At 41.4% G+C, this 23627-nt stretch overlaps 2 protein-coding genes across 8 annotated transcripts in view; one reads left to right on the forward strand and one right to left on the reverse strand.

Annotated features, from left to right (window-relative positions):
• Positions 1-1958: 1958 nt before the first annotated feature.
• LOC147060570 (transmembrane O-methyltransferase-like) lies at positions 1959-5309 on the reverse strand. Of its 5 annotated transcripts, none has more exons than XM_085905419.1 (5): positions 4936-5309; positions 4119-4171; positions 3030-3333; positions 2494-2690; positions 1959-2364 (listed from the first exon to the last, which is right to left on the reverse strand). In XM_085905419.1, the coding sequence occupies exons 3-5, from the start codon at positions 3289-3291 to the stop codon at positions 2035-2037; spliced, it is 789 nt and encodes a 262-aa protein (XP_085761545.1). In that variant the 5' UTR covers positions 3292-3333; positions 4119-4171; positions 4936-5309; the 3' UTR covers positions 1959-2034. The 5 variants fall into 5 exon arrangements, with proteins under 5 accessions (XP_085761545.1, XP_085761544.1, XP_085761546.1 ...); XM_085905418.1 differs by having other exon boundaries at positions 4394-5309; XM_085905420.1 differs by lacking the exon at positions 4119-4171.
• The window catches only part of limch1b (LIM and calponin homology domains 1b), a 33566-nt gene continuing 14875 nt past the window's right edge, over positions 4937-23627 (forward strand). The window contains exons 1-5 of one of the 3 annotated variants that reach the window (XM_085905413.1): positions 4937-5299; positions 16478-16548; positions 17389-17458; positions 20262-20368; positions 21919-21949. In XM_085905413.1, coding sequence (XP_085761539.1) covers positions 5204-5299; positions 16478-16548; positions 17389-17458; positions 20262-20368; positions 21919-21949 — 375 coding nt within the window. In that variant the 5' untranslated portion in view covers positions 4937-5203. Of the gene's footprint in view, positions 5300-5488; positions 5642-16477; positions 16549-17388; positions 17459-20261; positions 20369-21918; positions 21950-23627 lie in introns of those variants that run through there. The other 2 variants (XM_085905415.1, XM_085905414.1) reach the window with 2 other exon arrangements.

A 23627-nucleotide genomic window follows, 5' to 3' on the forward strand; every position in this document is an offset into this window, starting at 1 on the left:
ACATGTCCACCTATTTTGATTGTTCAAACTAGGGTCAGGGGCGAACATTTTCATACTTTCCAATAATCCTCGTAATTATCAACCATTGATGTTATGATCCGCCAACGTTGGTTGGCGTAAGCAAAAAAAAAAACTTTTGTGATGATTGACATGCCTGGCCAATTTCAGCTGTTCAAACTGGTGTCTGATTTTCTTTCCAACAAGATTTCCAAAACTGCTCTTACTAAATTTACAAGATAAAACCTCGGTTTGTGGACTTGGTGACACTTTCCTCGTCCCTGAGCAGCAGCTGCAAACAACCCGACGATGACCCCCGTGTCGGGTGTTAGCCTCTTCTGTGTTATTCTATAAATATCAGATCAGGTTCCCATGTGCGACCAAGTGCTTAATTGAGACAGAGCCCTCGCTGATCCCATGTAGGGCAGAGCCCTCTGTGCCACCAACTGTCAATCACCCCAACTAATTGGTAGGACAGAGCAATCGCCCAAGTACAACTTGTACAAAAAAATGGAAAACAATGACACAAATCAATATTTTCAGGTGCTTCTTTAAGACAAGATGCTGCAAAAAAGTTTCATCAGTGAGGGATTTGTGTGTTAAAACTATTCATCCTACTTACGACACGCCTAGAAAAATATTAGTTGTTTATTTTAGACTACCCCTGTGTTGTCAACCACTTGATTGATATTGATATTGGATAATGAAATGTCCAAGGGCAGCATGGGTGCTCGTCCAATTTATATCAAATGTATGACACATGGACGACATCCCGCTTCTGACCTCAAAAACAGAAAAGAATATGTTGAGGCGTAGGAGGTCTCCTCAACCCCGAGAGAACATAGGAGAGGTTTCAACCCTCTTAAAATGCCGCGTGGTGGGAGGTCTATTTTCTCTCCATCTTGCCTTGCTCCGCAGGGAGCGTGCGTTTATGTGCGTGTGCGCGTGTGCGCGTGCAGGTTTAAGCCGGAGATCAGAGGTGGGTGGTAGGGCTGCTTGACGTTGTAAAATATTTCCACGAGATTAAAAAGGAGAACCCAGCGAGCGTTTTTATCAAGCGGTCACACGGAGAGCTGAGATTTTAGGGTCACTCGGTTCATCTCCCACACTTGCATGCATACATATTTCTATTAATGTATGTACAGGATGTTTTTCAATGCGTCTTTCTTTCATCAGGTGTGTAGAAGGAAAAAGGAAGGAGCAGTAATTTTAGCAGTGGCAATATACATCCACTGTATATAGAATAGTAGTAATAATTTTCTATAATAGCAAACATGCAGATGGCGCTTGCAGACTTCCATCCACCTCGGCTTAATTGAGAAATCACGATGTGGCAAGTGGTCCTTTCTTCCAGCCCTGTAGGTGGCGATAATGTGTATAGACAAACACGATTGTGAGTTTAAATGTACACGTTTGTGTGGAATTGACTGTTTGTGATGTTTATGTATATATGCACTGGGTGTGTTTGATGTTTGTCTATACATTTATGCTTATATAGTATCTATGTATGACTATATGTATGTAATTTGCATGCAATGTGTATGTCTATAAGTGTCTGTAGGTATTTGTATGCATGACAACATTTAACAGAACACGATACATGGTTTCCCCCACTAGGAGTTTTAGACGTTTGTCAAAACAAACGCCATTCATGTTTCAATTACTGCTCGGCTATCACTGAATCAAAACGCACACGTTGTAGTTTTGTCAAGGCAGAGGGCGTCGCCAGGTGGAGGTTTGGTGTTATTGCAAGAACAGAAAGAAAAAGAAAAAGAAAAAAAAGAAAAAAAAGAAAAAAAAGAAAAAAAGAAAAAAAGAGAAAAAGAAAAAAAGAAAAAAAGAAAGAAAAAAAGAAAAAAGAAAGAAAGAAAGAAAAAAAGAAAGAAAGAAAGAAAGAAAGAAAGAAAGAAAGAAAGAAAGAAAGAAAGAAAGAAAGAAAGAAAGAAACTAAAAACTGTGAATCATTTATTTTTATTAGCCATTTAGATGTGTTTGAAACAAACTGTGGAGTCAAAATTTTTACAGTTCTCATGACAATTATTGTGATCGGGCGCTTGGTTTCCGGAAGAAGAGCTCCACCATCCCGTGAACCTGTGACTTAATGGTGTAACAGTCTGGTCTCGTTCGGATCAGTTCCCTCACTTCCTCCAGACTTGTATCTTTCTGGTTCCTAATGATCAGAACAATGGTGCAGCCTGAGGGGCAGAGCAGACCGTGACTCTCCAGAGCCAGAAGGTCCACAAGATACTGCTGGGGATCGTGGTCCATGAGCACTAGGTTGAAGGTGTCGCTGGCCCCAGGAGCTGGTTCTAAAAATTTGCGCAGTGTCGGGATGGTCTCACCTGAGGTGCCTGTCAACACCTGGAACTACATAGTTGGCATTTTTTGTCTTTTTTGATTCATAATGACCAATCATATTTGGCATTTTTTGTCTTTTTTGATTCATAATGACCAATCATATTTGACCTTTACGGTTTTAAAGATTGAATTTCCTACCTGAGAGTGACGGAAGCCAGCCACCATAATGATCTCCTCTCCGAGGTCGGCCACCGCGGGGTCCTGCTCTACCGTGAGGAGCCTTCCATGAGGAGGCAGCAGACGCAGTAAACGCACTGAGCTGTATCCACAGTGCGTGCCCAGTTCCAGCACCTGAGAAGGACGGACGCGCTGGACTACCTCATCCAAGGCCTGCCCTGAGTTCACACAAGAGAAGACAATTGGTTTTAAAATAGGGGTGTGGCATAATCAATACTGCAATGTATGTGTTAATTTTATCAATCACGCTTCAAAGTTCTATTAACTTAATAGGGACCAAAATTAGCCAAGAAAATCTTCCCCAGGTTTTAATATTGGCTATAGCTATTACAAGATGGCGCCAAAGCACTACATTAGGCTCTACAACTATCCCCAAATAAGTTCCTTGGCACCAAGATGCCATTGGATGGCACCAAAGCAATACTTAAACAGACGTTGAGCACAAGAAGAGAAATTAGGGTATAACACTATTTGTATTTCAGGAGGCACACACTGACCAATCAGCGGGCCGACCGCGGCAGAGGTATGCGTTCCTGCATGGATGTCAAAGGTCTCCAGAACGCTGGCGGCGTTGCCGTGGATGCACTGGGAGAAGACAAAAGCGTGCGTGTCCTTGGCGCAGGTGCGGCCCCGCAACAGCCCAAGTGCCCAAGCCACTATGCCGCGACATGATTTAGCCACTCGAGTGCGACTGCGATCCAACGCCCACATGATGGCGGGAAGCAGCGGCATGGATGCCGCCATCAGTAAAGAGGCCATTTTGACAGCACAGTGCAATCAATGTGTTTTTGTCTCCAAAACCTGCAATGGAATGAATAGCAAGCTATAGTGAAGAGAAGTGACTTTTTTTTTTTATTGCTTGTTTATAGTGTTCCCTGTGCACATTTTTTATTTTATTATTATATTAGACACAAACAATGCAGTAAACATGGCGATAGCAATACAATACACGGGGGCATTCATTCATAAAAACAATATTACAGAATATCACCGATGCACTGTGAAATTCTGTGACTTCAATCATAATGAACAAAACTTCTTGTATGACTGTTATTTCTGTCATTGGAGTTTTCAAGATTGTAATGAAAGTTGGGGCTTGAAATCTGCAGTCTGTAGCGGTTGTTTTCCATGGGATTGTCCATTGTTAAATACACTAGGTATATTGCATAAAGTGCAGTGTATTAAAATAGTAAAATATACATACACAATAAACATTAAACAGTAAATGAAAACTGAGGAATTAAAGCGCTGAATAAGTTGTTTGAATTAAATTCATCTTTGGCTCCCTCTGCCGACAAACTATTTCAAACAATTTCATTTTTAAATTCTAAGCCAAAGAGAAAGAAACATTTATGCATCTTTTATGAAATTTGTATGATCCTTATTAAATAATAATGTATTAAATAATAATGTAAAACAACCATCAATTATCTATTCGTCCATCTCAATTAAGAGGGTTCAGGGAAATGTGTTAGTTTTTAGACCAACAGACACATTTGCACTTTTACATAGACAATTAATTATGAAAGAAATCCACATTCAAATAAATTTAAAGCTGTAAAATACGAGTGTTGCAGTACACTTACCAAGCTAGAGCAGAGTATGTATGTGTCCTGTCAAGCACAGATGTAACAGCTGACTGGAAAAGTAACCACGCACGCACGCACGCACACACACGCACATAAATGAACACGCTGTTACTGTTATCCACTACGCTTAGTGGAACAGATGGACACCATCCTCTCAGAGACATTTCATATAATCGAAAAATACTTTTTTTTTTTTTGCATTGGCACAAATATTAACGTAGAATCTTGAATAAAATTTAGCATTATTATTTGTTGGAGACTACGGCGTCCACCTGAATCAAGGTGCCGGAAAGAGGTGGTAGTGATCCGGCAAATCCGGTTGTATTTCACAATAAGAGATCTTTTAAATAATAACCACTAGACCAACGAGCGTGTCGTTTTGATCATGTAGATTACGCAGCCATAAAAAGATATATAAAATAAAAAAACATTTTCAACATTCATGCTTGGGCAATTATTTCAATGAAACTGTGAAACCTAATCTAATCACTTGTTAGAAACAAAAAAAAAACATCGATAAACCGCTTGACCACACCATCCTGAGCCAATCAGCTAGGGGGAAAGGGTGAGCGTCACTAATCGGTTGATTCCAAAGTTTCTCTGCGCTCGGAAGCATATTTATATTCTCTTTTTAAAATGTCATCACAAGAGCACACGATAAATATACCAATTGCACGTTACAAAGATCTAAGCCTGTCCGTGAACAGCTATCGCGAATTGACGTCTTTAAAACGTCACCCTACCAAGAAATATGGTCATTAAATGACCACCTGCGTGTTGCTTTATTTTATCTTTCGTTTGTGCGCGCCCCTACCGGAATCACTTTAGATGATTAGAGCGAGCTTTGTGTTCTCCCTCGCTTCCTTTTTCCTCTTCTGCAGCCGGCTCGGCCCACCACCACAGTCTCCGTAGAGCTCAACCGGAGGGGAGCCACAGTGGCTCGTCTGTCTCGCCGGTGCAGCTACTGCGACATTACCGTTGGAGGCCGACGAATTTGGAATAACGGCGCTGTTGACCAGCTTCGATTTCTTTTTTTGGTTGTTATATATATTTTGACAGAACTGTCACAACAACGCTTGGGCATGGCAAGTCCAGTGGCACACACCGGACAGTCGCATCATCATCATCATCAGCCGGTGACCGCGTCCGCTTTCCGGGAGGCGCAGAAATGGATCGAGGTGAGCTGATCGTTTGGCGTAGGCAAAGTGTCGTGTTATGCATATTGTTTGATGTTTTGTTCACAATTTGCATCACCTCGCCTTGCAGCATCATCGCCTCGTCACCTGTTGAAAGGTTACGTACGCTGACATTTGTTGGGGGAAAAAAACCTCGTGTATTCGAACATTGATTGACCAAGGCCACATAAATTTACATTATAAAAAATGATGTCACATAACGTATATAATATAGAACTAATGATGATCTCGTTGAATTGTTACACATGAACTTATTTGTAAACCTGGCCCAGTCGAACACAAAGATTATTCTCTTGTATGAATGGCAACAGGTGCATACACAGGGTAGGTGTACCTTTGGCAACAATTTATATGTACAAGAAGTGGATTTTATTATTCTTTGTGATGGGTTTGCTGGATTTTTTACACTGTACCATTGAAGTGACCTAATTCCAATCGTCTTGCTCATGTGAGGCCCATTTCAGATATGGGTAAAAACAACAACACTGATTCAGTCAGATTAGTCCTTTTCCTAAATGTGCCTTGAAATCTGATAAATATCAAGGATTAGAATACATACTGAGATAATAAAGCGCTCGCATCAATTTACCCACAAAATTACTAAATTGAACAAGTTAAAATGGAGAAACAGGTTTATTGTACCTCCCGCCATCTAGTGGAAGAGAAAGTAATTGTTCCACCGATCAATCTGCATCACTTGCCTACAAAGTTGAAGAAAGCTGATCGCGGTATAGAGGACAATATTAAAAATGGCCAAACTTGGATGTTGGCCTAATTGGTTTATCAGGAGGTGTCATAATAGGTTCAATTATAAGTTTTAATATTCAACACTTGGTTTATTAGACTACACACAGTAAATTTGCGATTTATTAAATGTTTTATCAACATAATGACATCTACATAGAAATTAGTGATAGACATCACTGGGCAAGCGTGAATAGAAAGAGCCTCCGTGACCCAATAAAAATAGACTGCAATTTTGTCCGGGAGCCTAAATTTGTGCACCGCTGCTTTTAAATAATCCCAGAGTGGAGCACAAATGATAATGAGATATGATCCATATTTGAAGTGTGCCAGCCGAAACAATGAGAGCACCATGTGGAATGGATTTTTGCCTGATTGCCAGACCAGCACACAAGCACCGTTTTGTTTCCCGCTGAGGAGAATTTCAGTGACAGCAACTCATCACTTTTGACTGTTATCTGCTTTTTGTTTGTTATTGTCGGACGGAATGTAGCCGCAGTTTTGTGGGATGACACAAAGGCTGACATATCTGATAAATGCATCATTTCAGTGATTGACTCAATGAAGCGGGGCCACAGCTAAGGATTTGGAAGCTTCTTTTTCCCCCCCAAGACCCCCCTAATTATTCCACGCACTTGCTATCTCATTGATCATTGAACAAAATGATCGTGTTATCAGTATTACAATATTTGTAAAGCAAACCTATCAAGGTTTTGCTTATAGGAGTGGCACAAAGGGAAAACAAGAAGACTAGGTACAGTTAGTGTATTTACAACAAGTATTAGACAAACAAAAAAAATTACAAAATAATGACAATGTTGGCTAAAAAAAAAATGTCATGATCAACTGGGCTGCCTTGTGCCATGTTTTGCACCTGGCATCTTCACCTCTTCATCTTCTACAGTTTAAGTTTCCTTCTTCATTCGACCAATCCTCTCTCGGGCGCTAAAATACAATAAATCAATAATTCAAAAGTAGTTTGGTTGTTTTGCACACCTGACACAAATCTTGCTCCAAAGTTTGTGCCATCATCTCATCAAGCTCCTGGAAGGGTTTCTGGCATCTTCCAAAAAGCTTCCGTTGCCCTGGACCCAGAATGGGATCAGCTGAATAGGTAACTGATAGCGCAATCACGTTGTTGTTCTTCTCCCGCTCGTCCCCCCTCGGGGAAGGAGTGGGCCGGTATCGTTGGCCACCTGCTAACGTTCGCTAGCTCACCCGAGGGAATCTGAGGCAGGTCGTTGTAAACGAATGAATAGATGAATGTAACGAGGCCTCCTCATTCAGGAGCCGGTCGCTCCATCCAAGTTTTTTTTATCTCTGTTGTGTCATGGATCTTATCGGGACCCGATAGTTGATAGTTTTCCGGATGCTCCATAGTCATTCGCCTCGGTTACACTCAAAAACTTGTGTCAGCGTCTTCAATAGCTAGCACCAGTGCTACTATAAACAGGCCAAGCTGTGCCGCATTGTGCCAAAATGTTTATAATTTCCCATATCTGTACTTTGAACTGTAAATATCCCACCAAGTAAAGCTTGTCTCTGAGCTGAGATGTATCACTTCAACATACTTCCTGGACATCAATTCCTGTCTTGTGGAATTCGAGGCCATTGCAGGAAGAATACCAAAATTGTTGATTTTTTTTCAGTGAATAAATTGTGAAGGGGGAAAAAAAGTAAATTGGTGAATTCCTAAATAATGAGGACTTGTTCTGTGATCCAGCACACCTATTTCCCTTCAAGTAGCTGTCACCGTCTTGTCAGTAGCAGTGTCTTATCTTCTCAAAACTGCACATGAGGCGAGGTGGAAAACCTTCAGGTTACGTCGCTTGACTTCTCGATTAGCAGCTCGTCGAAGGCTTGCATGAACATGACTCTGTATTTTGATGTTCTCACTTTGCATCATCTGAAGCAGGGTTCTTAAAGTTTTAATTGCAATTCAGATACTTGGAAAATTCCAGTAAGCTTGCTCTTGCTGTCACTTCAGAATTGGCACATGATGTCATTCCCAGTTCATTGTCATTCTTTCCCCGAGATGATGGACGGACAGAGTGTTGAATATTTCCCCTTCCAAATTGCAAGCAGGCAATGTTTTAGGCCAGATTGAGGATGTCTCCGTCATCAGTGCCAAAATCCTCTGTTGAGCTCAAAAGCCTTGCTGTACCACAGAAAATCAGGATTGTATAAGATAATTTAAGGCACTTCTGCCATATAACTCGTATTAGGTCCAGGGGACAATTACTTGGTTAAAAAAAAAAATCCCATTGGTAAATAAAATCAAATATTTGGGTTGTCTCAGTGTGATATCAATTTGGGTTTGATGAAATGAAACCTTTATGAGCAATAAATATGCAAAAAATACAGAAATCAGGAATGCTTATTCGCAACACTGTAAACACTTTCAATTTGCTGGGCGGCTCACCTTTTTCTATCACTTCAACTAATCCCCCGCCGTCTGCCTCCACTCTATTGATCGCCCTCATTCTCAGGCAAAGTGGGTCGCTTTGGGTGACTCCCGAATCAAGCTGCCATTTCATTGATATAGTTTAGCGGTACTGAGCAGGTCACAGGCTCGGCAGGTTGCACCTTCACAAATGAGCAATGATCGGGACAAAGTAACTAACTATTTGTGTTTTGGTTTCAATCGACAACTCCTCAACCATCATTTAGTGATACGTGTCCAGGAGTCTGTGCCGGATTGATAAAACTGTGATCAAAATTAGTTCTTGCTGTTTGATAGCGAGGGCAGAGACTGATGATGCTCCCGACTCCCATCAGGGAATGTTTCTAATTGGGTCACATAGGCTGAGTTAGTTTCCTACTTTTTGAGCTGCGACGCTGGGGAGCTGGACTCTTTTGTCTGCCAAGGGAGCTTATGCAACCCCACTGGAGGCCACATTACCGGTGTGAGATTATACTGTGAGATATTGTGCTTTGAGCTGCTCTTCTTCCAACCGCTTTTGTGGATTACAATGACTTTAGCCTGTTGTTGATGACATGGAGCGCTTCAATCAAATACGGCACACCTCCCTCATTCCACTGTAAACCAACCTAGATGTGTATTATTTATTTTTTTAAGATCGGTGTGATCATAGTTCAGTCCACTTAAATGGAGTGACGCCAAATAGTCCACAAAGTCAGGAACGTTGTAGTATTGCAGTTTTATATTATGAAGTGGTGACAATTGCTAATTCTCCGTCGACCGATCAGCAGGCTTGGCTAGCTTTGCCCCTAGCATAATATTGGTGGTAATAAGTGTTAGGTGGTAATAAGTGTTAGGGTTGATAGATTAGTTTGATCCTATGCTTATGTTGGAATGTAATCTGTAATAATTAACATAGCTTGTCCTGTCTTAACAAAATAGTCGAACGAAGTGCTAAGATCCTTTGAACTGATTGACCAACTGCAGAGGAAGCAATCAGAGGTGTTCTGTTTACACAACATCGTAAAACACCCTCTGCTGTGACCCCCCCTGAGAGGCCAGGGGTTCACCCCCACCTTGGCCACTCTCACCCCCACCCATTTCTCTCAATAAATACTCTCTTGCATGAATCGAAAGTCAGATTTTGTTTGAACATTGCTGTACCTACAGTAACGAACAAATTCTCCACTTGCAAGTGCTTAAAGGGCATATTGTCTCCCGTGTGGTTCTTGCAAAATAAGTTAGAGTGGGAACATCTCTAACAGTAAGATTCTGTACATGTACGCCATTGAAGCCTGTTGAAAAATGCAATGATATGTTTTGGCTAATAGAAATGCGTACTGACTCGTCCTGCCCGGTGGCTTAAATCTCTTGTCAACAGTTGCTGGGCAGCCTGAGCGAGGCACTTTTCCACCAAGCTCATCCATGCACAAAATAACTCACTCACGGAGATAGCCACAACAAAAAGCATGCACTCATCGGTATTTGTCGGCCTGCTACAGTAGCAACCTTGTTCTCAGGCGGGCCAACGGCCGCGGGTTGAGCTCTCTTGACCCTGACTCAGAAGTCCACCACGGCCAAGAGTTTGCTAAGCACATGACCTGGTTTGAAAACCGGTTGGGCTTCTATATTTTTGATTTGAATAGTCTCCGTTAAATGTATGATTGGGTAGTGAAAGCAGTGATGAACTCTTTGGACAGAATTCCACCATTGATGATGACACAAAGTATCATGACAGACATTGATTTTCCTCTGTCTCCGTGATATGAACAGCACCGCTAGTCTGAAAGTGATCATGACGAATGAATAACTTTCACTTCCCACTCACTCACTTCACTCTTGTTGAGAGTGTCAAATAACTCCCAGAGGGGAATGGCTTACATTAAAGCGTGGGCCTCTTGTGAGCCGTTATCGCCATCTTCTTGCTAGTAGCGAGGGGATAAACGTCTAATCCTGACTAATCTAGCAGGCTGCACCTCCTCCCTCTTTTGGGGGCGGTGTCCGTGCGTGCTTGACGCGAATGTGACAGCATAAGGTTGCCCATGTGTATCTTTGAGCAAGATCGAATCAAGCAACAAATCCCCACAAGTGAAATTCACCCAAATGTGGTATTTTATATGATCAATTGAGTTTTCATTGTTCTGTTACGTTTTGTAGGAGTACAAGAATATGTAATGGTCTGTTGGCTCTTGATGCATCTGTACAAATAAAAGGCTCCCCTTTCACTATTTGCATAACGGTGGACATGCTTTGAATGTTTTAAGCCTAAGATTGTTGTTTTGGCAAACGGAAAGATTTAAGTTGAATCTTATTTTAGCTCGTTGGGAAAAGTGTGAGCAACAAGCACTGACCCTGACTGAATCTTCTAAGAATGCACTGCTGTTCATCTTTTTGGATTTCTTTCCTCCCAATATTCCAAAGCCCCCTAGGGTGAGGCACAATGGAAGGATTTCTGTACATTTGTGGGGTAAAGCAGCATTTCCGTCTCTTAATGGGACCTCACCACTAACGTGGACTGACAGACGCCCAAATTCTCAGGAATGACATGGAATTAGTGTCAGGTAAGATGGAAACAAACGACACTGCTTTGTTTGCCCATGCCTATTGACCCTGGTGAGGCATTTATTTTTACAAACATATTTTTAGAATATAATAATTTTGACACTGCTTTGTAAAATCACCATTTTGAGCCTTACATTCCTCTACTACATGGCCAAGTAACGAGGGAATTTTTCCCAATTTGTTTCAAAGCAGCTATTTTACGAGTCAGGGCTGCACTTTGTCGTACAGTAGTCATATTTTTTCCCCTCTTTGAAATTTAAACGACATAAGTTGGATTAATTGTGAAACATTTTGGTTTGTATTGTTTCTTGATGACTCGCCATGAAACGCAAAGCTTGGAGCGTTCTTATACGAGATTCCCTATTTGTCAAAGTCGTGATGGAATACAAACCGTGATGGAATTTGTTTCAATCCAATCAGTCCTCCTTAAACAGGCTGTTGAGCCGCCGTTTCGCCACCGTGTTGACACAGTACGTCAGTGAATCTCCCAACTCGTTCAACCCTGACGAGTACGGCACATCTTTGTAATGACGAGAGGGGAGAGCAAGTCTGAACGTGAGGACTAAAGAGCACAATCCTATCACTTGGCATGTTTACATGAGTCTTTGTTGCTTTTAGACGACACAATGTTGAATCTAGTCGTTGACGTCTGATGATCCCTCCATTGTTGGGATTTGATTTTTATGAGTGTCATCGCTTGGTTATAGAGAGAAATCAGCAAAAAAATTGGAATTTGGTGGCAGATCCTTTGGTTGGATTTATCCTGCTAGTCCAGGTGTCCAATTCCAAAATGGATGCTTGTATCTGAGTTTCAATTTCAATGTACTTTACGTGTGACACATACACACTTGATTGGCTTTTGTCTTTTCCGTCTTGTGAGACTTTGCTCATCAATAAAACAAAATGCGGAACATGAAATACTTTTTTTTTTTTTAGTTCAGTAACCTCTAAATATCACAGCGTGAATTGAAATTTTTAAAACTAATTCCATGGTCACTGACTGAGTTGGTATTGGAGCAAATACGTGACGAATGACTTGTCTCGAAGCAAGCAAGTCAAGGTTGGGGCATCTCACGGTCTTTCTGAATGAGGCTTCTGGAGTGGTCAGTAGTTCGTTGTTCCCTCCCAAAAAAACATAGCAAGCAGGATATTGGAGACTCATGGAGCCCCCTTGGAAAGTCCTTCTGCTTAGAAAGCTAAGCTGAAAAAGCTGCCGCCAACACGGAGGCTCTTTGTTTCTGTTCTCGCAAAGCTTTTTGGGGGTGGGGGTTGTCACTATTCACCTTTTGTGGTGTGGTTTAAGTCAGCTAAGCTTTGCGTTAAGTAATGTAAAGATGACAGCCAACAGAATGTGAAATTGTGCTGTACGTAAGTGTTCCGAAACCTCAGAGAAACGGACAGTCCACATCTGCAGTCAATACGTCTCAGAAGATCATTGTTTTGTTACTAGCGTGCTTGACCACCCATCACGTTTAAAATGAAACAACCTAGTCAATATTTTGTTTTGCCTTTTCTGGGCCTCCATACTTTAGCATATCAATCACACCTTGACTATATTCTCATCTATATTCACGCTGTGCTTTATCTCTCTATTGATCGTAAATATTCTGCACTGTAAGTGGAAGATGACAATATGGGTTAGTAGGATGGGGATTTGTGCTGGCTAAATTGAGGAGGCGACGTTTATGCAGCAGAAAGAGGCTGAGAGGACCGTTGGGCGGACCATTTTAAAGGGATTTAATCGCCCCCCCCACCCGCGTTTATTCTGCACCAAGCCCCTTTTTCCCTGTCCTTTTTGGCACCAGTTGCCATCCGCTACTTAATCCAATACAACCGCTGAGGCTTGTGGAGCCAAATACTGTTTCCTTTCCCCGTTTTTGGGTTCAGAGGAAGTGAGCAGAACTCGGTGGGCCAAAAGAGGGGTTAATCCACCACCCAAACATCGTTCCGTCATCTAATCCGGGTGGAAAAAGGGAAGGACTGGTCGGAACGCTAACATTTAGCTCAGGGTTAGGGAAATTTGGCTTGTTTAATCAGAGTGGCTTATCAAAATTTGGGGGCATTGGCAGAGATAGAAAATGGAGCCAGTGTTGGAATTTTGAACGTTTAAAGCGCTTAGGAAAACAAGCGAGTAAAAAAAAAAAAAGCAGGCACTAATTAACCACGGTTTGTTTTCATGCCATGGTCAGATGATGATATTGGGCAAATTCAGAGGCATCTTTTTTTTTTAAAATATATATTCAGGAAGTCAGTCCTTGGGTTGGACTATGCCTGGTTCCAACTTTTGATTTAATTTGTACAACATCAGCACCACAGTAGTCCAGACACTCGGTCTATAAACGTTTGAACACAAAGAATGAGTTTGTTGTACAAACCTCGAAGCTAGCAGCTACAGGCTAATTGAGATGTTTTCCATGAAACAAGTCCATGTGAGAGGGTGGCTGCATGACTAATCGGGTAGTTGTGTAATGTTTGACCAACACTCTTGTCTTACTGATTTAGCTTCTTTTTTTTTTTCTTTTTTTTTCAGAACAGCATTAGTCTTTTGTTAGCGAGCACAAAGACATTGCGTAACACTCGATCCCATACCGAAAGTATTCCTTCTTAGCTTTTTATGAGAAAATCTTTAAAGCTACTGCATCAGAGCCGTAACGAATCCACAATTCCTTTGCTTGTAGTCTAATGACGATCCACTTTGATTGAACTGAACTGAGCAAGGGCAGACAGGTGAATCTTTGTTGAATTTCACACACCAGTTCTGGCTTTCTGCAAGCCCTTTGACAAAGCCACCACTACACAACGCTTTGGCCTCTGATGCTACCTCAGGGGCTGGAAAATTCACCGATCAGGTTCAGAACTCTCTTCCATCTTGCAATCTTTCACACAGAACTCTGAGGCGGTGGTCCAACTTCGAGATTGCTAGTCTTTTTCTTGATTCCGCTGCATAAGGCGGTGCCAATTATACTCTTATATGTTATTATCAGAGATCATCCACGATTTGTCCGTGTTTTGTTCTTTGGCTCGGATAAAAGTCAGTGATTTAAGGCTTCCTTCCAAAAACCTGCCAAATAAAACGTGTGTGAAAGTCAGGCTGCTCTAAATTATATGCAGAACATGATGGGTGGATCTGCAACTGATTGTGCTGATTTGTGAGGTTGTGACCTGGCTTGCAGGCTCCAGACATACACAGTCCAACTTTAAGCACAAACTTGTTCATAAAAATTAAAGAGGGATTCAATGAATGAGGCAAAGAGAATCTTCTTAAGCCATCCAGCTTTCTGGCCTATGACAAAATGAGTTTTTAACCTATGTGTGGCTGGTCTTTTAGAGTTTAATAAATCCAGCATATTTGCTGCCGTATTCACTCGCTCCACCATGCCAGCACTCCAGGCGCTGAAGCAACAATTCATAGATTCACAATAGGCCATCCCTGTGGTGATGGCTAATGAAAAGATCTGCATTGATGTATTGTCAGCAGATACCACCGCTGACCTTAGCTTGAACCTGCTGACGGGACCCCCAGCCAGAGATCTGAATCGTCATGTGTAGTTTCTGAATCGCACTGTATTGTGCCCTAAAAAATATGGCGCAATATTTACATTCGCTGAAGGACCTTGTTTCCCTATTGTTGTTTTTGTCCCGCTAATCGGAAACCAAAGGCATTTGCGGATTAAGCTCTCTTGCCAAGTTGTATTAACGAGATTATTGGCACGCGAAGCCGCAAGACGGGCTCACGTGTGTTTTTGAACTCGATGATTACATAAACCGCTCGAGACAACATCCTCTAAGAGAAGAACGCGTCCAACTACAAAAGCCAGCCACGTGGCTTTTAGTTGTCTACTCCATCCTCAACTACCAGCCGGCAACTTTTAAATGAGTCTGTCAGGTGTCCGTCGCCTCTGGGCTTCAACAAGTAGTGCTTTAGCTAGCCCGGTAACCCGCCTGCCTTCATACCTTGACTTATTGCTTGTTAATTTGGGACAAGTAGAATTTTCCGTCTCCAGGCCCCTGGGCCCGGAAGGCAGAGCAGTTCAAACAGTCTCGTGTTTTCATTTGGTTCCAAAACAGGAGGTTATTTTGGCCAGTGGCTTGGGATCGGTTGCCAGGGATGATTTGACTTGTAAGGAATTCTTTTTATCCCGTCTTATCTCTTCAAATTTGTCAACATCATCAATTTTTGTTTGTTAAAAAGCAAGCTCTTCAGTTGGTATTCGAGCATTTCAAAATGTAGAGACCCTCGGTTTACGATTCCGACAAAGATACCCTGATGGATACGTAGTCACGTGGCACATGAAGGCAAATTCAGTTACTAATCGAAACTCAGAACTTACTACTGTTTGGAATGTTTTATTGATAGCTTACAGGTGGTTTTCATACATATATTTTCTCGAAGTAAAAGTCCACCCTTTGAACGTTAACAGTGTTTGTAGGGTTACGCGACTTAATCCAACACCACCTTTCTCATCCAATTACACTCAACATCCTCTCATCTTAACTCCCACTGGGCAAATCTAAAATCTTATTCGTTACCCAAAAAGTTTTGATTTGCATTTTCTAATATAGTTTGATTTGATGATGATCCAGCACTGTAAATAGAATGTGAGGCTTCCAGGCAGATTAGATTGATATGGCAACACACAGCCTGAAACCTGATTGGCCCAAAAAAAAAAATCCATCATGCACACATTGTACACTGGAAAATGTGCAGCCACTAGAAAAGCTGCAAAATGAACCAAATAGAGTTTTGGGAATGAATAATGCATTTGTGTGGAACCAATATTTGAGTTAAAGTTATTATTTTTGTTTTCAAGTCAGTACGCAGAGACTTGTAAGACAATATTGATAGTGCAACTTTTGAGGTGTGCTCTTTGACCTCTCTGTGATTTAATTCAGCATGTTAGCATTCCTTTTGAAGGAAATTAAAAGGGAAGTCAGGCGGAGAATGTTCCCGTACTATTTGTTTGTGAAACAATGCAAGTGACATTCCAGTGAAAACAAGCAAGTCATGCACATTCCTCCCAGCGGCCTGCGTGGCTCACCTGACAACAGTCACATTGAAGAGATTTAAATGTCTCCGCAAAACAGCAAAAAAAAACAATCTAAATATTTCTTTATTTATTTATCAGCACATTTTTGAGAATATAGTTCAAATGCATGCAAAGAGGGCTCTCCCCCTCCTTTTATAAATCCGCTGTCACAACACATTAGGTCGCCACGGCCATTTGGTCAGGATGATTAGAGCTTACGCCAAGCTCGTTAGCGTTCAGCACCGTTCTCCAGCGATGGACCTGACGTGTGGCCATTCCCGGAATTGAAATTTCCAAAAGAGCGGAAATTAAAGTTATCAATCATATTTTAGTATGTTTATTGCTTTGATTTATAGCCCAATATATTTGCTGAAGGACTGGACTCACGGATGTTTTCCCTCGTAGGCGGTGACAGGCAGATGCTTCGGTGACAAGAATTTCAGGGGAGGATTGGAGAATGGAATACTGCTATGCGAGTAAGTGGTGGTTCTTTTTCATTTTTAAAGGTCTCCTTGTATGATAACACTGTTTAGTTTTCATCTTAGCACTATGAAGCCACTGCCAATGCTAATAGCAGTACTGAGTCTTCCATAGTGGGCCAAAGGGCTGAAAGATATGGACAATATTTCATAACTCCATTTTCATGCAACATTTTGACCTTTTTTTTGTCTAGAAAATTTTTAATATCATAATACTTAAAAGAAGGCGCAATTTCTTTAAGATCTCAGTCACTCTTGACCATTAATAAAGTAACCAATAAATTTAGAAATCAAACCTTTTGCCACAACTTGTACTGATTCTTTGGCAGTGCTTCAAACAGGACCTCTCACAACATCATCACACATCATTTACAGGAGGCTAACGGCATCATCAAGCAGTCGCTATACACAAAAAGTGCTCATGTGTGACACTGCACACCTTCATTTTATACAGTCCTCTGCTGGGCCTGCGGAAGGAGAGTGAAATCGAGCAGGGCTTTCCTCCCATTGAAGTTGTATGAGTTAATGTGGTGGGAAAAAGAAGTTTCCTAATGAGAAAATTACATTTTTTCATCACTAAATCACTTTGCCGGAATGCCATGAGCAATATCAAATAGCACAAGGCTATCCATGGATGGGTGCGTCCTCTGAGACACAATTCATTCCAGTGAAAACACATCACATTAGGCTGATAGAGCAGGGGGTTCTCAAATTGGGGTCCCTGGGCCAGAGCACCAACTTTCATCTCCTTGGACAGAATTAATAAAACAAATCCTCAAATCCTGAGAGGTTCCACATGGTTCAGCATTTGTATTCATTTCATCTTGTCCTCATCAGGTTACTGAGCTCCATTAAACCCGGCTTGGTGAAAAAAATCAACAGACTCCCGACACCCATTGCTGGCCTGGTAAGTCATTCACCCTCAGTTCTTCTATGTAGCAACATCTAGATTTAAAATCCACCATTTTTAGGGCGTGGTATAGTTACATTTTAAAAAAATTAATCTGGGCAATATTGACATTCTTTGGTTCCTTTAGTTCCGGGGACCCTGTTCATTTGGATCTGTGATGATGCAGTAGACAAATAAATCTGGGTTGGGCTGAAGTATCTTATCTGGCGGCATCACTAATGGCTGTCAATGAGCCATCCCTGCTTTTATTTTATTTTTATTTTTTAATGAGTGTCTGGTAAACACCCGGCCTTATTCCCCACAGACGTTTAGTGAATTGCAACCATAACAAGTAATTATGCTGTTGCACTCAATCTCGGCAACACATCCACTAACCAACTCTTGTCAAGTACAGTAGTAGACATATTTTATTTATTTATTTTTGTGACTATGTTGACATTTTCTGTATAGAATCCATCATTATTGCTCTGTAATTAGATGCTAATAATGCCCACTTTCTGTTGCAAGCTGCAACCTTCTCCAACATAAGCCTGGTGATGTATAAAGTGGTTACCGGTACTGTATGAAGGAAGAAATGAGCAAGATGCTAAACTTAACAAGTAACATTTATTGCAGAGATGTCTGCTCAAGCGGGGGTCACCATAATGATTACATGTTTCCATGTGGATAATAATATAGCGCGCTACCAATAATTATATCACCCTTTATAATGCCTAACATCCCTTGGCATGTTTGTTTTTTCCACTGTCCAGGGCTGCAATTAGGGAGGTGAGAAACAAACAAACGAGGTCTGCCGTTATCAGGCCCCGTCATAATAAAACAGAGGCAACCCCTTCCTCTTCCTGTTTGGGACAAAACGAGCCTCTGAGGACTTTTTGTAATTAGAGCAGCTACCTCAGCGCGTTGGCAGCTCTGCCGCCGTCCTCAAGTCGCTTGTTGCCCGCTGTTTGTTGATTTACGGATTATTTGTTTTGGGGGGAAAAAAATGCTCCATAAGTGCATGAATACAGGACATGTACTTATGATGGAGAATATCTGGAGCTAACATTAATTCTACTCCAATTTGCCCACAACCACAAGGTGATGTATCACCTAATATTGCACACAATAACTATTTTCATTTTGTACTGCCTTGTGGTATTGTGGAAAAGGCGCATAAGTGTGACAACCACTGCTCCACTGAAAAAACACAACAAATACTAAGTTGATCGAAAAAGCAAAACAAATCCACTTCTGTTAGTCACTCACTGCCTTGTGTTTACAACTCAAACACAGTCCAACTTGTGTCCAAGTATATTCCTACTGAGCCGGAATGTGTGTGTGACCCCTCAACGCTCAGCAATCCTTACTCCAAACAAGCTCGGTTGTCAATCAAGAGTTTTGCGGTCGACGCCCGGTTTCCTGTAGAGCCGCAGCCGCCTGAAAATCTGCAACGGCAGTCGGGAAACAGACAGAGGTGTATCTTTTCAAGTCACCCGACTTATTTCTGCAAGGCCACCGTGCTCAGGAAAACTAGCGGGATGGGGGCAGGGGGTGGCTCTTGACTGCTGCACCTTGTTTTGTGGCAAGTGTTTCGGATTGAAATCAGTCGCACATCATTTCACTCATTATATTTTATTATCTGTTTGTTCTGGCATCGAAATGACTGTAAAATCTGAATTTCAAACTTTTTCGGAACAGGGACTCCATACACTGGTGAAAGTTTTCCATGGACAGCCAAATTTAGCATATGTATACCTCAAGGCCGTAGGAACTACAAATGTGCCGTGTTTTGAGAGAAAAAAAAAAAAACACTTGATGGCACTTTTATGAATAAAGATGTATTTTATTGTTATTTCCCAACTAGTATGTACTTCCTTTTTACTTGTGGGTGGGTGACAATTGTATGTGCCACCTCAATGGTGCACTGTCCCCAAAATCACAGGAAGCCGTGGCTTTGGTTTGAGGGAGGGAGGGAGGGAGGGAGGGAGGGGCGTGAGATTGTTATCCTTTGTGTGTGTGGATAACTTCTACACCTGTTTAAGTGTACTTCATTATCAGAAAGCTTCCACACTCGAATTGACTCCGGACTTCTGAATGTAAGGCCATTGTATTTGCGTTTCGGTCTAGGAGAAATCAGGGTGGAGAGGAAGCGGTAACACCCTGAGATGGAGAGAGAAATTACTTTGCCTGCAGCCCTGCGAATGACAGAAAGTAGGAAAACAAAGAGAGCAAGGGCGAGAGAATCTGGGAAAAAGGAGGGAGAGCTCGGCTCAGATTGCGTCCCACACAGATTCTGTCAGAGAATGTCGAAGGTGGAGAGATATATTCCGACTTTTCCTTGCATAGTATGTTTCGCACAATTAGCCTACCTTTCAATGCATAGTTTTCTGCAAGGGTGTTGTGCACTTCACTGCAGATGATGATAGGGACGAGAAGTTTTTTTAATAATACAGTTCATGTCAAGTAGAAAAGGTGTTTGCAGTATTGTATTATTTTAAAAGTTCTTTTTGTAAGTCGTCCCTTTGCCACGCTCAACCTTGGACCTTCAAACTGAGGTAGCGTGCTAACCAGTGCGTCACCCTGCTGTGCCGCAACGTCACATATGTTTATTGGAAATTAAAATTGATAGTTTTGATTGACTTATTATGAATGTGGCTTCCATTTCAATCCCCCGTTCTGCAAGTTTCATGTACTGATGCACATGCTTGTGTTGGTGTGCCATCTTTCTTGTCACAATACAGCGAAAAGTGTTTTCGTGAGCGACCGAGTTCAAATCAGCTCAGTACCTCTTTTATAAACGTGTACTGTCCACACACAGGACAACTTGGGTGTGTTTCTGCGTGGATGTGAGGAGTTGGGACTGAAGGGAACCCAACTTTTTGACCCCGGAGACCTTCAGGACACTTCTACACGCCCTGCTGCCAAGTAAGTCCGACACTTTGTTCACCATTTTGATACTTTGAGCAAGAACAAGCAGTATCTTGAATTGTTTTAGCAGTAGTTTCGTCATCCGTCTGTCTGTCAGTCTGTCAGTGATGTGTCCTCCTGGCAATCAGTCAGTTGGCTGCCAACACAAATACCTCCATGCAAGTCAATGTAATGGAATATTGTGCAGAACAATGACTGCGTCTCTCACACAGTTTCGTTCGGCACGCGCTGCTCACTTAGCCGTGAGCGCTATCGTGTTGCCGGGTGACAAAAGCTTGTGTTTGTAGTTGTAAATGCCCGCGCGTGCATGCGTTGTCATTAAACTCGCGAACAAGGTGTCATTCCGCAAAGATGTCCTAACGCAACAGTGCAACGTTGAGTGCTGCCTGACTTGTTCTGTCAAGACGAGGAATTTTTTTTCCTCAACTTGTCACTCGTTTTGTTTCCAATCAAGTTCAAGGATATTTTAGTGCATTGACAAAACAAAGGCTTTCGGTGTTGCACCTGGATATAAGATTACATTTTATATTGATTTATAGTTACTTTAATTGTGGCAGAATCACGTTGCAACTGAGGCTTTAGTCAAGATGATGGAAAAGTAGAAGCAGGATACTGCCCAACATGGTGGCTTCCTTCGAGGGATAAGAATTGATGAATAAAAAAAAAATACAAATCATAATTTTAATTAAAATATTATGTTAAGCCATACAATGTATTTCCCTTTTGAGTTCTCTTTTGAATGCCCATGGATGTAGTTTCTGTTTTATCTTTCCTCGTAAGCATTGTCCTGCCTGTTGGATTGTATAAATGCAAAATAAATAGAATCAGCTGATAAGCGGCGATAAGCTGCAGGGAGTGACGATAATGCTCACTTCTTGTTGACTTGTCCCGGTCTGGCAGTCTCTGTTCACAGCCTCGCCTACGCTTCTTAACAATCCTTACAAAAAATAAATAACATCCTTGAACCCATCTATCTTTTGAAAAACACACACAGTTTAACAACACAAAAACAAAGCGGTATTAGATTTTGACTCATATGAGACGTTTGTATTGTCTCAATGGACAGAACAAACCGAAAAAGAGGACATCACTGTGGGGTTGTTTCCACTGGTTTTGTTGAAGCTGTCATGACAGGAAGGCTTTTCGTTCGCGTGTTTACAGCCTAGGGGAAACAGCTTTTACCGGGAAGACTCAAGGAAACAGAATTTGGGCCACTCTGGCAAAATACATTTTGTGATAGGTGACAGCTTCCTCTTTCTAATTGACCTCTACACACACACACACACACACACACACACACACACACACACACACACACATGTTCCAAATAAATGTACAATAGGGTCTGAAAAGTGGAAACCGTGATTGGAAAAAAAAAATTCCCAATGGAATGAATGTTCTAAACATAACGTTAGAGACGACAATATTAGCTGTGCTTACAGCGATCACAGTGATCGTCGATTCATGCAACTTTTGGATCTTTTTATGCCAAATATTTGATTTGATATGAAGTCACTTTCTCACACTGTGTTTGTGATTCTCCACAGGCGGAGCGACTGCAGCCGAAAGATCAAAAATGTAAGTGACTTCATTTAATCTTGAGATGATGAGGTGTGATGACCATCATAACAATGCAATTGGAATATTGTCTCCAGGGTTTAACTGTGACGCCTTCGTTATTTTTACGAGAAATGTAAATAAACAAAAAGAAAAAAAAAAAACAATTCTGTTAGTAACAGTGAAGTCACGTCACAGAAAAAAAGGATATATCGAAATGTGTATTTCAGGCTCCTGTTGTGTTCAAAGTGTCAAATGTATCATATAGTTTGACCTAAGCAGTTATTGTCTTGTACTTTGAATCAGTGTAGTATTTTGAAGGCCTTCTAATGGTTAAGGGAAGGTAGACATGCTTTTTGAGGTCCCGCTCCTCTCACTTTTGTCAATACAAAGCCGTGTCGCGTTTACCACAGAGCGCCTGCACAAACACGACAAGGCCAAGACATTGTTCCCGCCTTGAAAAGGGAGGCGAGAACACTGCCGCTGAAACGCCACAAGCTCCTGGACCCTGAATGACTTATTGGCAATAATTTAGAAGAGAATAGAACACATCGTAAGTAAGACCTAAAACAATGTGAGCAGCTATGTATATCTTTGACAGTGCAAATGAACCAAAAAAAAAAACACATGGGCGCAATATTTTCTGCCCACTATGCTGGGACGGTTTTGATAAGAGCTCAGCGTGGCTTTATATTCTTATTTTAGTCACACGCAACAATCAGCATGGGAAACACAAACATGATGTATAGGTAGGAATACAAAACACAATTCACTTTAGTATATCATTGTCTTTATTTGTACAATTGCCTTATTTTTTTTATGAACTGATTCACTGCTAGCTATTTTCAAACCTCCCCATAACCTACCACGTAATTTTTTTTCATAATATATGAATGTATGCCTGGCTTTGAATGTCTTGAGTTCCTAAATGATACGAAAATACGTCCCCGTCAGTGAACGAGTTTTTAAAAGGATTTCAAAATGATGACTTTAGAATACAATGTTTGTGAGATTCTCTGTCTGCGAAACAACTAAATACAGATCTTACACTTGATTGGCACTTTTGCTTTAAGTGGATCTCTGTCAGAAAATATGACTAGGTCGTCACAACTAGCTCATGCTTGGAATTTGGCCAGCACCAGCGTGCTTTTTGTGGCTGACAGTAAATATTGCCCAAGAGCACGTTCCTGTCATTTTGACAGGCAGAAACATAAACAAGCAGCTGGACAGCGAGCTCACAATATTCTACTACTTCTTGGTTTTGGCTCATCACGGTGTTGGTATGTGCTTCTATGGTCTACCACACTCGGAGTCTTTGCAGCATAGCATTGTGTACTTCCAGAGCAATTCTAAGCTTTTATTTTTTTATTTTTTTATCCTTACTATTTGTGTCGGGGCTCTGATGCCTTCCCCAGCAAACAACGATATAAACCAGGGGCGTCAAACTCTTTTGTTTTTTGCGGGCTGCATCGTCATCATAGTTTCCTTAGGAAGGCCATGATGACTGTCAACACCAATAAATGTATGACCTCCTCATATTATATAATAGACTGCACGACTAATTGATGAATAACTAGATGAATGGTAAAAAAAAATGCTAGCAATAGCTCTAATTTTTAGAAGTGAAGGCAATTGTCAATTTTAGTACTCACATGAATTGGATTTGTCTTCGCGGGCCACATATAAGGTTATGACGGGC

The sequence above is a fragment of the Syngnathus leptorhynchus genome, chromosome 2 (assembly GCF_054491065.1).
Source record: "Syngnathus leptorhynchus isolate UIUO chromosome 2, UIUO_Slep, whole genome shotgun sequence".
In the NCBI taxonomy this organism is placed as follows: Eukaryota; Metazoa; Chordata; class Actinopteri; order Syngnathiformes; family Syngnathidae; genus Syngnathus; species Syngnathus leptorhynchus.

What these genes read in the sequence shown, in the direction of transcription:
- LOC147060570 (XM_085905420.1), bottom strand. Translation starts at nt 3,291, where the DNA reads ATGGCCTCTTTACTGATGGCGGCATCCATGCCGCTGCTTCCCGCCATC. An exon ending in CGCGGTCGGCCCGCTGATTG is followed by an intron (nt 2,691 to 3,029) that starts GTCAGTGTGTGC and finishes GTGTGAACTCAG; the next exon opens with GGCAGGCCTTGGATGAGGTA. An exon ending in CTGGCTTCCGTCACTCTCAG is followed by an intron (nt 2,365 to 2,493) that starts GTAGGAAATTCA and finishes CCAACTATGTAG; the next exon opens with TTCCAGGTGTTGACAGGCAC.